The 16484-nt window shown below is 43.5% G+C and overlaps 1 protein-coding gene across 2 annotated transcripts in view; it reads left to right on the top strand.

Moving 5' to 3' along the window:
* The window catches only part of snx16 (sorting nexin 16), a 43298-nt gene extending 27484 nt beyond the window's left edge, over window positions 1-15814 (top strand). Inside the window, exons 7-9 of one of the 2 annotated variants that reach the window (XM_056299461.1) lie at window positions 1339-1461; window positions 10440-10477; window positions 11890-11971. In XM_056299461.1, the coding sequence (XP_056155436.1) occupies window positions 1339-1461; window positions 10440-10455 (139 nt within the window). In that variant the 3' untranslated portion in view covers window positions 10456-10477; window positions 11890-11971. Of the gene's footprint in view, window positions 1-1338; window positions 1462-10439; window positions 10478-11889 lie in introns of both variants that reach the window. The other variant, XM_056299460.1, reaches the window with a different exon arrangement.
* The last annotated feature ends 670 nt before the right edge of the window (window positions 15815-16484 follow it).

Consider the following 16484-nt stretch of genomic DNA (forward strand, 5'->3'; position numbering starts at 1 on the left):
TGGGTGAGCCAAGTTCTTTGATATTGAGAGGGACTGGTACACGCTAACCCTAAACCTAAAAACAAGTGTTATGTTTCCATTTTTACTGTGTGTGTGTTTGTGTGTTTGTGCGCGCGCGTGCATATCTGTTTGTCTGGTCAGCCAAAACATTAAAACCACTGACAGGTGAAGTGAAGAACATTTATTATCTCGTTACAATGGCACCTGTCAAGGGGTGGGACATATTAGGAAGCAAGTGAACAGTCAGTTCTTGAAGTTGATGTGTTGAAGGCAGGTAATATGGGCAAGCATAAGGATCGGAGCCACTTTGACAAGGGCCAAATTGTGATGGCTAGATGACTGGGTCAGAGCATCTCCAAAACGGCAGGTCTTGTGGGGTCTGCCCAAGTATGTAGTGGTCAGAACTTACCAAAAGTGGTCCAAGGAAGGACAACCTGTGATCTGGCGACGGTCACGGGTACCCAAGGCTCATTCATGCACATGGGGAGCGAAAGCTAGCCCGTCTGGTCTGATCCCACAGAAGAGCTACTTTAGCTGAAATTGCTGAAAAAGTTAATGCTGGCTATGATAGGTGTCAGAACACAGTGCATCGCAGCGTGCTGCATATGGGGCTATGTAGCTGCAGACTGGTCAGAGTGCCCATGATGACCCCTGTCCACTGCCAAAAGTGCCTACCATGGACATGTGAGTGTCAGTACTGGACCATGGAGCAATGGAAGACGGTGGCCTGGTCTGATGGAAAGAATTCAGGCTGTTGTCTTGGCCTCCAAATTCCCCAGATCTCAATCCAATCATGCATCTGTGGGATGTGCTGGAAAAACAGGTCTGATCCATGGAGGCCCCACCTCGCAACTTACAGGACTTAAAGGATCTGCTGCTTTTGTTTTATGCCAGATACCAGAGAACACCTACAGAGGTCTTGTGGAGTCCATGCCTTGATGGGTCAGAGTTGTTTTGGTGGCATGAGAGGGACCCACACAATATTAGGCAGGTGGTTTTAATATTTTGGCTGATATATGTGTGTGTGTGTGTGTGTGTGTGTGTGTGTGTGTGTGTGTGTGTGTGTGTGTGTGTGTGTACACGCACACACACACACACAGTCAGTTATAGTCATAGTCATAAATTGTAAACATTTGAGTCCAATCATACTATGAGAACCAGAGGGAGTATAGTTAAAATGTTGACTGCAGGGTGTCATAACTGATCTTAGGGCTGGCCTTTACACTGAGCCAATGGATGACGCGTGTGTGTGTGTGCGCGCGTGTGTGTGTGTGTGTGTGTGTGTGTGTGTGTGTGTGTGTGTGTGTGCGCGCGCGCCTTTTCATTCTGTGTCTCCAGTGGAGAGTGTATAAGCCCAGAGTCACCATGTGGTCTGTCAGGCCAGGGCAGTGAGAGCAGCGCAGACGGGTATGTGGAGTCATCCATTGTGGAGGCAGACCAGGACATGCCTGAGGAAAACGGGTAACAGATATACTCATGCAAACACACACACAAAATGTACCGTATGTACCCGGACAAGTCGCACCAGAGTGTAAGTTGCACTCAGCAAAAAACACGTTGTTGCGAGGAAAAAAAACATATGTTGCATTTATATGGTGGTACAGTATAGAGCCCTGCGCAGGACAGTTTTCTTAATCCTGCACTCGCATACATTCTGACCATTCACGCCCGCACCGTAGAATTCCATTGATTTTGGGTCTTCTGTTGTCCCTCAGGGAAAACATGTTATTTTACTGTGTAGTATTAATAAAGAGGTGCATACCTGTCGGTAATAATGTAGTGAAATTACGTTCTAGTGCATAATTACATTCATACTAGTGCAATAATTGGTTATTCTAGTGCAGTGTTTCTCAACCGGGGTTCCGTGGACCCCTAGTGGTCCGTGGTGTAATTGCAAGGGGTCCGTGAAAATAAAATATCTTTAAAAAAAAGATCCTATGACATTTATAGAAATAGGATTATTTTACTCAAATTTGACTGAGACCTTTATCTACCTAAACTATAAAGGGTAACAGGACTTTTTTCCCTAGTTACATCTGTTTCACAAGTGTAATTTATTGTATTTTAATAAGAGATCTCGCTCCCGTTTGCATTGTTAAAAGTTACTGCATAAAAATTATGTTGTTACATATATCTGAAAGTTACTGCATAAGAATTCTGTTTTGTTACATTTATCTGAAAGTTACTGCATAAGAATTCTGTTTTGTTAACTATATCTAAGTTACAACTGAAAGCTCTTATTTTTGCCCCAAAGAGTGAATAAATGCTATAATGCAATTTAAAATGCAGTTTCTACTGTTTCTATCAAATTGCAACCCCCCTCCCCCAAGATCAGGTGGAGGGGTCCTCAGGGTAGATCAAAAATACGCAGGGGGTCCCGGACCCCAAAAAGGTTGAGAACCACTGTTCTAGTGCAATAGGTACACCTATTCAAGGGCAAAATTACATTGTATTTATTTTTTTACTTGTGTTGTTGGCGGTGGTTGATTGTTTTAAGTTTTTTTTTTTTTTTTCGTTTCCCTGTGTTTTAACGCACTGATCAGCATTGTGTTTATTACAATGACAATAAAGGCTTTCTGTTCTATTCTATGTCAACAAAGCCTTTCCCAGCGATGAAGTCATATGGCCCGAATGTCTCTACAGCAAAGTGCGACACATTTCTCAGTAGTATCTTGTTGAATTTGTGCAGGCAAAAGTGCTTTATCTTTGAAGGAGAGCTTATTTTGACTGGGGATAATGGATCAGGTATGTCACCTCAACCCAGCGGTGTCTGATTTGTGCCCGTTGTAAATCAATACTTTTGTACATTTGTTGCAACTAACAAAGTCCAGTTTATTTCCATCTTTGTCAGTAATAACTCAGAAACTTTTCCTATTGTCAGACTTGCCTTGCTTTTCTTTTGCATTGTAATGAACTGCTTTGATCTTCTTTCAGCTTCACTTGTTGACTCCATCCTTCTGGTTAGCGCTAGATAAATCGCGGGACCCACAGTTTATTTTTTGACCGCCTGCTGCCACGCGCAGCAAAGTTAAAACCTTTAGGTTACTTCCGTAACCTCGGTTCTCTGAGTAGCATGAGTGCGATGTCTCACGATGGGATATGACCCCCACGTGTTCACAGAAGCACTTGTATCACTACGCCAGCCCTAATTGGCTGGCAGTCATGACGTCTGCATCAGGGCCCTGCGCCTTATATATGACGGACGCAGTGTCACTTGTCATTCAAATCAAGCACAGCTCTTCTCGCTTCACACCAGCAGCAAGAAGCGCAGTCTGGTGAGACACCTCACTCATGCTACTCAGAGAACCGGGGTTACAGAAGTAACCTAAATATCTCTTTCATAGCATTCATTTCGATGCCTCACTATGGGATATGGAGAGTCCTGTATTGCCAGAGAAGCTTATCTCAATGACTGACCACCAGCCCCCCCCCCCCCACACACACACACACACACACACACAAAGAAGTATGTGGATGAGGCGGGGTCCACTGAGGAAACCATGCTCAGATGCTCAGGACAGCATGAGCAAGGCTTAATGATGTAACATCCAATTTATAAAATCTTGCAAATATGAGGGGCAATGACCAGCTATCTGCAGCACAGATATCCTGGATAGAGACCCCCCCCCCCCCAACAGGGCCCAAGAGGTCGCAAGAGCCCTAGTAGAGTGTGCCTGCAACCCAGCTTGAACCTGAAGGCCTGAGCTGGAGTAAGTCAGCATGATTGCATCCACTATGCAGTGAGAAAGTCTTTGTTTGGTGATGGGCTTGCCTCTGTGGGGCTTAACCCAGGACACAAACAACTGATCCCCTTTCCTGAAGGCCCTTGTTCTCTCCATGTAAGTGTGTTAAGTGCAAACTGGGCACAACATATGCAGCTGCTGCTGCTCCACAGAGCTGTTGGACGCAGCTTGGTCAATCCATACCTGGCAAGCATGGATTGACCACTTTAGGGACAAAAGCAGGATTAGGCTTCAAGGTCACCCCAAGGTTCCCTGGGTGAACCGCATACAAGCAGGATGCACAGACAGAGCATGAATATCACTCACACGCTTAGCCGTAGCCAAAGCCAACAACAAAGCCACCTTAAGAGACAACATTTTCATATCTATGTGTTTGAGTAGCTCAAAGGGATGACTGGTGAGGGCCTCCAGAACTACAGTCAAATCACAGGAGGGTGACATAGGCTTAGAGCTGGGTAACAGTCTCCGTGCACCCTTCATAAACTGAGAAACAAGGGGATGCTAGCCTGCCAGCTTACCATCAAAACAACATGGGAAGCGGAAATAGCAGCCAAGTAAGCCTTGACAGTGGAAAATGCCTTCTTCTTGTCAATCACGTTCTGTAGAAAGGACAAAATTACACCAACCGAACATTGAAAGGGAATTTCCTGTGCACTAGCGCACCATTCCTCAAACACTGTCCACTTACAGTCATAAAGGGACCTGGTGGATGATGCTCTGGCATTCTGAATCGTATTAATGACACTATGATAGTCCAGTATGTCTTAAATTAAAACAGTCATGGACCAGGCCCACAGGATGAGCCGCTCTGGGTGGGGGTGAAATATCTGCCCACGCACCTGAGAGAGGAGGTCTCTGTGCAGTGGGAGGGGCCACGGGTGACCGCAGAGGAGCTGTTCCACTTCCGCCAGCCAATGCATGGACAGCCAGTGAGGAGCGATCAAAATCAGGAAAAGACGATTCTCCCGCACCCTGAACAATGTCGGCGGAATCAAGGCCAGTGGGAGAAATATAGTGGAACGCATGGCCACTTGTGCTCGAACGTATCCACTCCTAGCGGTGCACTCTGGTCATGCAGGGAGAAAAACAGTGGGTACTGTGAGTTCTCCCCCGATGCAAACAGGTCGACTGCTGCTCGGCCGAACCATGTCAAAATCTGATCCACTACACCCAGGTGCAGTTTCCATTCTGGGTAAAAGGGATTCCCTCTGGACAAGAGGTCTGCACCCAAATTCTGAATCCCAGGGATGTGCGTTGCTCTCACAGAGAGGAGCTGTGCATCGCTACACAATATCAGTTCGCATGCTAATATGTGCAGCTGTTAGGAGCATAGACCTGGGCAAGCAGTGAGGTGACCGCATTTTCCCGGTATTGTTAGCTTGCTTGGATTAGCAAAGTTAATGTGCTAGCTAGCTTGTAGAAGCAAAAAATACTCCGCTGTTTGGGGACAGGCCAGAGTAAAAAACTACCTATGGTGAAGGCAGTCGTACCGGTATTTCAGCGGCTAGCGTCCAATGACGGAGGTGTTCGCTCTGGTCTGAGGATAGTTTAGCTAGTCAGCTTAAGCACGGGTGAGAGCGGCTTGCTTCTGAAGCGAGAAGAGATGATTGAATGACGAGTGACGCTGCGTCAGTCGTATATAATACACAGGGCCCTGACGTAGATGTCATGACTGCCAGCCAGTCTGGGCTGGCGTAGTGGTACAAGTGCTTCTGTGAATATGCGAGGGGTCGTATCCCATAGTGAGACGTCGAAATGAATGGTATGAAAGAGAACGCCTGCTATTACAGTATTTTCAATTGAGTCACAAGATTAAACAGTGCCATCTAGTGGCCTTAGTTGAAATGCGGTGCATTAGTCCGACAAAATTACATTACCTAAGTGTCTTGATGCATGCTCAGTAATCCAGGTAAGAAAATGAAAGAAAATTGAATCAGTTCATCTATATACAACATTTATTGATAGATACGTTTCATCATTGATAGATACATTTCATCACTCATCTAAGTGACCTCTTCAGTCTAAACTGACTGCAGGTACCCCCCCCCCTCTTATAAACAATACAGCTGCATAACGACCAAAACCAACGACCAGTTTCATATGCACATATGGGCATGACTAACTAGAGTTTCAATGGCCATGTGTACTATTCACAGAGGATTTGGGAATGTTTGCAATCACAGCATTGTAGGATGGTGACAGACGTACTCTTAGCCCCCCCTCGGTTCAGGGATGGTCGTCCCCTCTTTACATAGATGGCCTCTGACTCCCTGTTCAAACCATCATTCCTCCCTATCAAGGATGTGCACATCCTCATCCTTGAAAGAGTGGCCACTAGCCTGTAGATGGGTGTAGACTGTGGAGTCCTGGCCTGACGCATTAGCTCTCCTGTGTTGTGCCATCCTCTTGGCCAGTATCTTTTTGATTTTTCCCAATGTACAAGTCACGGCAATCCTCCTGGCACCTAACAGCATACACTATATTGCTCTGTTTGTTCCGGGGGACCCAATCCTTGGGGTGAACCAACTTCTGGCACACTGTGTGTTTTGGGGTTTGAAAGCAACGTTGTATCCAGATGAACTGATTCAACTTTCTTTGATACTACATTGTATAAATTGCTTTGGAATATAAGTTACAGGACCAGCCAGACGAGTAAAAAGCAGCAACTTGTAGTACGGGAAATAGAGTAGTCGCACACTCCTAATCAGGCATGGTTAGAAATCGGTGCACATATTTGTACAGCCTACCCACATACACTTCCACACATGTAATCATTATTGCACATGCACTCAGGTTCAGATCACGCCACAATAGCAAGTGCTCTGGGTAGCTGTCCTCACTCAGGCCCTCTTTGAAAAAGAGGCATGGCACTACCATGCGGCCAGTGTCAGAACGGAAGAAGCCATCTGGATGAATGGCAAACATCTTCAATTTGAAAACTAAGCCCACTGAATTTATTTAAACCTCTCCTTGACTTTTTTACTACCTGGATGACTGAAATGAATCTACATAGATATGTCGCTCATCACATTAATTTAGAGGAAGTGGTCATAGGTCAAAGACCCTTGACATGTTGTTTACAACCTTTGGCTGAGCAAGAATGCAATGAGCCACTTTAGGGATTTTTAACTGAAGACTCAACAGTTAAGTCAGGTTCAACCACAGTCACTAGGAGTGTACCAATACCAGTATCGGGTATTGGTATCTGATGTATCCGATACCGTCCTCATGTACTTTACTCTTAAAACTACTCCGAGACAACCGCACCCGATACCTGACTAGACAATTCCAGCATAAATTGTGAAAAGTGAGTGGTGCCTTTTTTAGCCATTCATATGGAAAGAGGAGGAGATGGAGCCTGATAGACGATGTAGGGTGACGGCCGAGAAGCAGATGAACACATCAATGTGTCATTTGTGCAAATGGAGCAAGAAATGACAAAGTTATAAGCATGTGTAACTTGGATATGAGTGCAGACAGCCCAGGCACGGACACGGCGCGTCACATGGGCGGGACAGAGTGGGTGTTTTTACCTGCTACTCCAACTGCGACTGTGTTGCGTGTGGTTGTGTGCAGGCCATGTTTCAACAGGTAAAAACTACATAGAATTGCTTAAAAAAATGACTACAATCTGTTTAAAAATGATTTTTTTTAAACAGTTTTTTTAAACAAAATACCACATTGTACCAGAGGCAATGCGACCTTATGGGTTTTTTTTTTCGTTGTACGTTAAAATAAATCAGTCAAGTCAATGTGTATCCATTATCCTGTACTTTAAACAATATAGGTATGGCTTCCAGGTAGCGTGGTGGTCTATTCCGTTGCCTACCAACACGGGAATCGCCGGTTCGAATCCCCGTGTTACCTCCGGCTTGGTCGGGCGTCCCTACAGACACAGTTGGCTGTGTCTGCGGGTGGGAAGCTGGATGTGGGTGGGTGTCCTGTTGCTGCACTAGTGCCTCCTCTGGTCGGTTGGCCTGCCTGTTTGTGGGGGAGGGGGAACTGGGTGAAATAGCATGATCCTCCCACATGCTGTGTTGCCCTGTTGAAACTCCTCACTGTCAGGTGAAATGAAGCCGCTTGCGACTCCACTTGTATCAGAGGAGACATGTGGTAGTCTGCAGCCCTCCTCGGATTGGCAGAGTGGGTGGAGCAGCAACTGGGACGGCCTGGAAGAGTGGGGTAACTGGCAGATACAATTGGGGAGAAAAAAAATAAGAAAAAAACAATCTATTTCATTAATTCAGTAGCAATTAATGTAGCGTATGCTTCTAAGCCCTGCAAAATCAACTGCATTATCACTTGGCAAAACTCAATATGAGGAATTAGGTGGGTGCTTGTGATGGAAGTATTTATGATCTTATTCGTCTCAGTGAGAACAGGTTCAAATGTACTTTTTCCACCACCATCCCAGAAGCATGCAGAAACGTATATTTAACCATCCCTATTTACTTTCCCATTGTTGATATATTTTGACTTAGATTAAGTATTTGAAATATTGGACTGTTTTGTTTGACATTAGCAAACTTTTTTTTTTTAACTTGTTCATGGTGATACAACAATATTCTGGCGATAGATCAAATTACAAGTGCGTGCAATCACTCCTAAAAACAAATAACAACTAAACCCACAAATGGTTAAGAATGAATTCTTTTAATTTCCAGCATTATATCTGCAATTTTGTCATATTGGTCAAATTTGTAAGGGCTTTGCTTTGGATCTTGATTTTTCTTTAGGCCTCATATTTGGCTTTTGAGGTTTCAGCCTGTAAGACAAGAAGGATTAGTTTCCCCAAATCCGTAATCATCCCAAATTAGTCTACTAAATGGCATGAGTCAACTCTCATGTCACCGTAAGAAGTTATGCCCAACACAACGAAGCCAAGTGTGGCTAAATAAATGCTTGCATGTTAAAGCCTTAAACACAATTAATTATTGGATAATATTCAAATTAGTTTGTACATTGCATGGCCTGATATACCAAGCAACAATAAGTTACGCTAAGTAAGCAGCTGTGGTGCAATTCTCGGGGGGGGGGGGACTCACAATAACTAATGATGTGGTGATTCCTACCCACTTCATCAAAACCACACAAGGCAAAATACTTGGTGAGCTCAAACTTGGATAGTAACCAGCTAGAAAACTACTGTGAATTGAAACACGCAGCAAGTCATAACGGAGTATTTAAAGAAATAACAGACACTCTTTTAACAAGTGTTATGGTACAACACAGGAAACGAAGCAACCCAAATTATTCCTTAATAACACTGGCTTTTGGACTCCGGCTGGGTCAGTCATTTAACCAACATTCATGATAGTTGTCAGTTTTGTATTTGCTGATGTTTTATGTGAAGGTTAACCTATTTACACGTTGAATCAATCACTCAAAGTTGCAGGTGTGATGTTTCCGATTGGCCGTCCTCATCTGTAGTAGCTGCTGATGCTGCCCTCTGGAGGACTGATCCTCAGCCCATGTGTCTCTTACATGCCCCGGCATCATGAGCGAGTGCCAACAATGATGATAAGAGAAAAAAAAATCATCACTATTAGCATATAAGAAGTTTATGTCAGATGTCATCCAAGCACAATTTGCAAGTTATCATAAAAAATTGGCACTATGAATTTGTTTGTTTTTGTCCCCCCCCCTCTTTTTCTCCCCAATTGTACCTGGCCAAATCACCCCACTCTCTGAGCCGTCCCGGTCGCTGCTCCACCCCCTCCGCCAATCCAGGGAGGGCTGCCGACTACCACATGCCTCCCCCGATACATGTGGAGTCGCCAGCCACTTCTTTTCACCTGACAGTAAGGAGATTCGTCAAGGTGACGTAGCCCCTCCCCCCTGAACAGACGCCCTGACCAACCAGAGGAGGCGCTTAGTGCAGCAACCAGAACACATATCCACATCCGGCTTCCCACCTGCAGCCACGGCCAATTGTGTGTGTAGGGAACAGGCGATCCCCATGTTGGTAGGCAACGGAATAGACCGCCACGCTACCCAGACGCCCCCCTGTTTGTTCATTTTTAACTTGACAGCAGAAGATAGCAGGTTGACCCAATAAAACAGGCTTTTCTGTCATTGTCCTGAAGCTACCCCAAATGATAATTCTGAGTCCCAACTTCAAATCTTATATTGTATATGTAAGTTTTATGTATATATTGTTTCTCTTATTGTGTGGGGATGGCTTTAGTTTAGAGCCCTGGCCTATTTGTTGATAGGTTTTGTTTCTCTTGTTTTATGAATGCCCAGTATCGATCCTCAAGGCTTACTTCTTGAGCAGACTATTCATTCCTTGTCACAATCGTTCACTGGCATAATATTTCTTACTGTTGTGCAGATAATGGTGAGTTGTCTCTCAGCTCCCAATAACTTGGTTTTATCTATTACATTACTGTCTTTCTCATTCAAGGACTGGATATCCCTGTGTTTCCTCCAGCTTAATTCTGCTCAAACTGTGGTCCTTGTTTCAGGAACTTGTACACATGCAGCTGTCTCGAGTCTTTTTTTTCTTTTCTTTTTTAATAATGATATTTGTTTTTAAAACATATCTGATTGGCTTGTTTTTATTGTTTTCAAAGGTCATATTTTAAAAGTGTTGCAAAAATTAAGTGCGTTGTCCTTCCCATCCCATCAGCTTTACAAATACTTATTAACTTTGACCTTTGCTCATGTGTTTCTCCCCTCGGTGTTCAACCGCAGTGCCACGCCAATCTGAAAAAAGAGCCCAGTAACGAGAGGTACTGAAAATGTCAGCTATGCAGGCTAAACTTTGGATTTACTGTCTCTTCATATCGTTTTTACCCTGTAGCACACATCACACTATTTCTCACTATATCGCACAGGCAGTTGTCCTAGTTTTGTGTTGTCAGGGTGTTCAATACCTACAGCTATGATTTTGGTCAGGGTTGGGGTCAATTCTGTTTCAGTTCCCCCAATTTAGGAAATCGGGAAATTTAATTTTAAAGTTCTTGCCAACCATGAATTAACATTCAAGTTTAAAGGACAAATGCAGCATTCTAAGATAGAAGAAAAATTGCAATATCTACAACTATCTACAAAGAATATCTGCATGCCTCCGAATGTTATTCACTATCATTAAAAAATTGAATTGTTTCCCTTAAAGTGATTTGTTCCCAACCCTGCCATGTGTGCACCATACTGAACTGTGTTGTGCTCTGCATCCCCTTTCGCTGTGCTGCGGTGCTATCTTACATCATGTCTGACTAACATAACTACACAGGTGCTGTTAGATCTTCTCCGACACCTGGTGATGCCTGCTCAGGGCTATGTGTATATATATACATATGTGTGTGGATAACAAGACTGGCTTGGCTTTCCTCCTCCCTCTCTCCATCCATCCATTGCTCTGATAAGGGAGGGATCCACAGGTCTAAGTAGGGCGAAGATCTGCAGAGAAAGCCATTTCTTTCTGAGCTGAGACATTTGCGGTCTGAAAACCGGATAACAATTTATTTTCCCCACTTAAATAATATGATGGACAACATGAAAAAAGTGTTGTTTTGAAGGATATATGTTAAAAAAAATAGCAGTACAGAATCTACTATGTATATGCTGAGCTATGTATATACATATCTAAAGTTGATATTATGGACTTGCAAACTCATTTTCTCCTTTCTTTACTTAGAAATGTCCTTTTCAGTCAGGTAATAGTTTAACATCTGATAGTCTAAAGAAGTCAGACAGCAAAATGAACATGAAATGTATGCACGTTTAACTCTCCTAATGGTTGTGCTGATCCCATTGAGTCATAAACCAGTATCTAAGAGGATCTCCTAAAATTTTAAGTTCTTGGCAGGATCTGAACGCACCACTGAGACAGGATGCTAAATTTGGTCTCATTGATCCACACACATCCTGATAACGTTCTCCATTATCTGCAATGAGAGGAGAGAGACTGGGGGAGGTCAAAGCAGACTTGTGATCCTGTTGTGTTTTCCCTGGTGTTTGGCAGCTGCAAGTTTTGGTGTCAATAAACGTGCTACGTCTGTCTCTTCCTACACTGACTGATTGTTATCCAGTCCGTTCTAGCATTTTTTACCGTGGTACTACTTCTGGAATCCACATGCTGTTTTTTGGGTTTGTTTTATCATCTGCCAACACTACCCTCTCCCACCCTTTCTCTCTAAAGTGGTAGGTGCGGGGTCCAGCCAGTGCGCTCCTCAGCCTGTTGGTGTGGGCCAGTGCTCAGCAGCTCTCCTCCAGTCATCCAGGTCACCCAGCTTCACCACTGAAGACCTGAACATCAGACCAATCTCCAATGTCGGTCTTCCGCATCTCCCCTCTCCTGCCGTTCTTCCCTCTCTTTTTCCCCGACATCTGCTATGGTGCCGGTTCTTCCTTTTTATAGTTTGTCCTTTTGTCCTTTGTCTGCCACTGCCCTCCCCAGTTTCACCTCTTGGACCCCACCTCATCAATAATCTCCGACCTCTCTCACCTCCCCTTCCATTTGTAGGGTCGTAATTCCTATAGATCCCTTTTATAATCTTGCCCTCTGTCTGACCTCCCTTTTTCCATTTTTTCTCCCGTTTCCCCTCCTCTCTCTCTCTCTCTCCCTTCCTTGTGGAACATAACCACTGTTTTCCTCAAAGCTGCCCGGATGGGTGGGGGGTAGGGTGCTGGCTGTGTGCAGCAAGACAAATGATGGACGCTTCGCTACTCATCTCAAACTCCCATGATTCCATAGCCTTCATCATGGCATGTTCGGAAAGATTCCACTGGGCATTACAGTTTTCTGTTGCAACAGCCCCTACTGTGCTCATTGTTATTTTCTCCCTGTGGATCAAATGTCTGACTGATGAAGATGTCAGGGGACATTTTACTGAGCAACAATATACAGCGCTAAAAAACTGGAAAAATGTGACCATCCTTCTTTAGATCATGGAGATCTTTCAGGATAAGGAGTAATGACCTAAACGGGGATATTAATGGCCTCAGATTGTCAAGCAACTTTTTGGCTGTTTGCTGGTTCTGGACACTCGCTGCTGTGGAGATGAGATGCCTGATTGGGTTGCCGTGATGCTGTGATCACAAAGCCAAAGAGTGGCTTCTTGACCAAAACCTCCCAAGAGATTCACAAGTCTCAAACAAATGGGTCTTAAGATGACTGGCACTGTGGCATTTCGTTGTAACAATCCAGAGAACTCGGCCCCACGCCGGTGACAAAAGGGAAAGAACCCCACCATGTCAATATAGATGGGGAAGGCTTAAGCAAACAGTGACTCAGGGTTAAGAATATCAAACAAACGGGTGCATCTGCGGTGGTGGGACAGTGCTTGCGTGGACATTAGTGTAGTGTGGTGTGATGGGATGGGATAAAATCAATTCATATCTTAGTAGTACTTTCACCTTTTATTTTTTGTCACTGTCTACAAGTGCTTCCATTTCATTTCTTTGCACGGCCACATTTAAGCTAAAAACCATGCCGTTGTGATTGTTGATACGTATACTTGAGAAACCCCACTGTGTCCTTTCCAGTTTAACTTAGTGTACGTCAAACATGTTTGTTTTGAAACCCCACATTCCTAAATGCCATGCGTTTTATGCACTAAACAAGGCAATATCTTGGAAAGGGCCATTAAATCAAGCTGAAGCATACCATGAGTGCCATGGCCTCATGGCATACTGCTTACATCAATTGCTATTTCCAGGAAAGACTATACTTTTCATGTTATTTCTCTTCCACATTCCATAGTCTGTTTTTCACCCACAAATGTGCAGGGTTGCATTTCTGGGCATTAAAAATGTATAGATATTTACACTGGACCTCCTTTGGCATTTTGTTAGTTCAAACAAGACTTCCTGGACTGAACCGGGTGTAAATCTGTCTCTATATAATCTGCTGATGTATAACAGTATTAAGATTTAGGGGTTCATTGACAAAATTAAATTTTGCATTTCTCTAGATCATGCAGTCTGCTGGCTGGACATGTATTGGTGGTTTCTATTTAAGTGACCTCAGCTAAGGTCCTGAAATGCAGAGTTATGTCACCAGTGGAACTTAACTCAATTCAAGGTAGCAAGATCTTGTGCCACAGTAGCTGAGACGCCTCCATAAATCATGGCCTGCAGGACTTGAGTCACATTTCCAGGGCCAAGTGAAATTGGGACAACTGTAAGGGACGTGAGCCTGTCCTAAGATTGTTTAATAAAGTTTCGATCAGTTACCGAATTATTCCCCATGTAAATAAGATAAACGGTGAATAATGAGTCGTTTTTGGAAGCAATTTAGGAAGTTCTTGGGTTATGTAGAAGAAACCAGGCTAATATTGTGGGGCTAACAACCATCCCTAAAAGCCATACACGTGTCCCAAAATAGGCCTTAAAGGGTGAAGCTTTTACATGCCAAGTGGTGTATGTTGCAGTCCAGCTGTGAGGGTTTTCATACTTTGAATATAAGTTAACAGCTATAACGTGTTTAGTTGTTTCAGACTTGGCCGGATGGGGCCATGTTATGCACTTTATAGAGGAGCAGGAGTGCATGTGTGCTGGAGAAAAGTGTAACCACTGGCCTGAATCAGAGTGCCTTTTTCATTATTCAGTCTGTCTTGCTCTTCATTATGGACCCCTTGCATATTAATATGGATTTATTTTGCTTTAGTATAGTCCCCCTGAATAATAATTCAAAGTGCCTTGAATTTCTTGCCTGTTCCTTTCCAATATTTCTGGACTGTTTTAGCTCTATTGATTTTGTGATTAGCATTAAAATATTTAATGTTACTCAGATGGTTGGAGCATTTTAAATAACATTTAACTTATGCATATGTTGGATTGGGGTGAATTGATTACAAGTCGATTGTAGCGGTGCAAAATGATAAAGAAAAAGAGTCTGGAGTTGACATATATACATGTACAGTTGCACTATTGAGTACTTTTTATGATTAACATTTGTTTCCACATTATCTTTGACAGTTTTAAGGTGATGGCTCACTCCAAAGCTTGAGCTCAGTAGATAATGCTGCATACTTTATTGACGATGTTTATGATAATGAATTACTAAAACCACAAATAAATAAGAATGAATGCACATTTATTTTCCCCACATCCTGCCATGTGACGTTTATTCGGCTATGTGTATGGTTTTCTTGCTCTTATTTCTTTATGTAGTACTGTCTGAGGAACAACTGCGGACTAATTGGACAGTTAACGAGTAACTGGGGCTTTCCTACAGTTAGGACCCCAAATTTGTGATCTTTTCAAAGTAGAATAAATATTTTCCACACAAAAAACCCCCACTGGTTTTATGCTGTTTTTTTTTTAACACCTGACCCAGTACCCCCTAAAATAACTTAATTTGTCCCTCTCGTATAAATTCTTAATAGCTTTCAATCAAAGTTTTCTCCTTTGCCACTGTCATTTTTCATGGGATCGATTCCAGAGGGGACTTTAGAAACATTCCAGAAAGTGGGACATTAGAATATTGCCCCCCCCCCCCCCGTCCTCTTTTAAATTTCACAGCAAGCCTGATTGTCAGCAAACAGGATTTACGGATGTAACGACATCTCTTTAAATTCTGGATTGCCGCCGGGGCTTAACGCAAGATAATCATTTGCCTCAAACGCTCGCAAATCAAATGTTTATTACCACCAACAAAATCTTGTGATCTCCGATGATGTAGGCCAGTGTAGCCTCTGGGTAACCCCCCACCACCACCACCACCACCTCCCCATCCTAGTGAAGTTTTGCCCTACGCCATGTTCTCGTCAAGATTTAAAGTGACTTGAGATGTCGAACAGATTTCCAGAATTCACAGAATTGTTATTCTCGTTCTAATTCATGTCTCCTGACAGTCTGAGTCGGTGTTGAATGCCGGGGTTGCTGACAAGGTCCTGAAGGATAATGCGCTCGCCGTGCTGAGGTCAGGCTGAAGGGGATTGGTTAAACAATGTCCATGTCAACCTTGTTGAATATGAGGGGTGAGAGTTACACAGATAGAAAATTAAACACCGAATTGATGGAATTGCATCAAATTGTTATCTAAATTAAATGTTTATCTGTTCGCTCTTCTACAAGCACCAGCCTTACAAGATGTTTTCCTTTCTCCTGCTTTGTTTTGTTTTGCAAAAATAAAAATCGACTAACGTCAAATCTAACAACTTGTTTTTTTCATCATAGGAAAATATTTATGTGCTGACCATGGATACATACAGTGAAAACTGATATGGCCGTCTAAAATTGCATTACACCCCATAGCCATGTTTCAATCTCTCCCCTGACCAGTTGAAGAAATGCATAATTTTACCTTAGGAGCCCCTCTTAGCCACTCCAAATAACAAGCCATGGGCTTTGAAACCTGTCAGGAAGGGGAAGTTACATTGACAGGCTTAGAGCATTGAATCAGACTGTAAATCTGTCGATCCGCAGTAATAGTAGCTCTTACCTTGTCTTTTTCTGCCCAGATACATAATTACTTTCTTTCTTCCTTTATTTCTTTGTTTCCTCTTTCTCTCCATCTCTCTCTCTCCCACACAAACACATACACAGCATGCAAAACAATACATTTATATACATTGGTATTCCCGTCAGGCACACCAGTCAATAGCGCCCCATCACTTACGTCCTCCTCCATTAAGAACACGCAAGTAACTATGAATACACAGGCAACAACAAAAAACAGGCATGGATCTCTCGACCAGTCAGAGTGCCCATGAAGAGGCCTGTTCACCGCCGAAAGCACGTACAATGGGCAGGTGAGCGTTAGAACTGGACCGTGGGGCAGTGGAAGAA

The sequence above is a fragment of the Lampris incognitus genome, chromosome 19 (assembly GCF_029633865.1).
Source record: "Lampris incognitus isolate fLamInc1 chromosome 19, fLamInc1.hap2, whole genome shotgun sequence".
NCBI classification, from domain to species: Eukaryota; Metazoa; Chordata; class Actinopteri; order Lampriformes; family Lampridae; genus Lampris; species Lampris incognitus.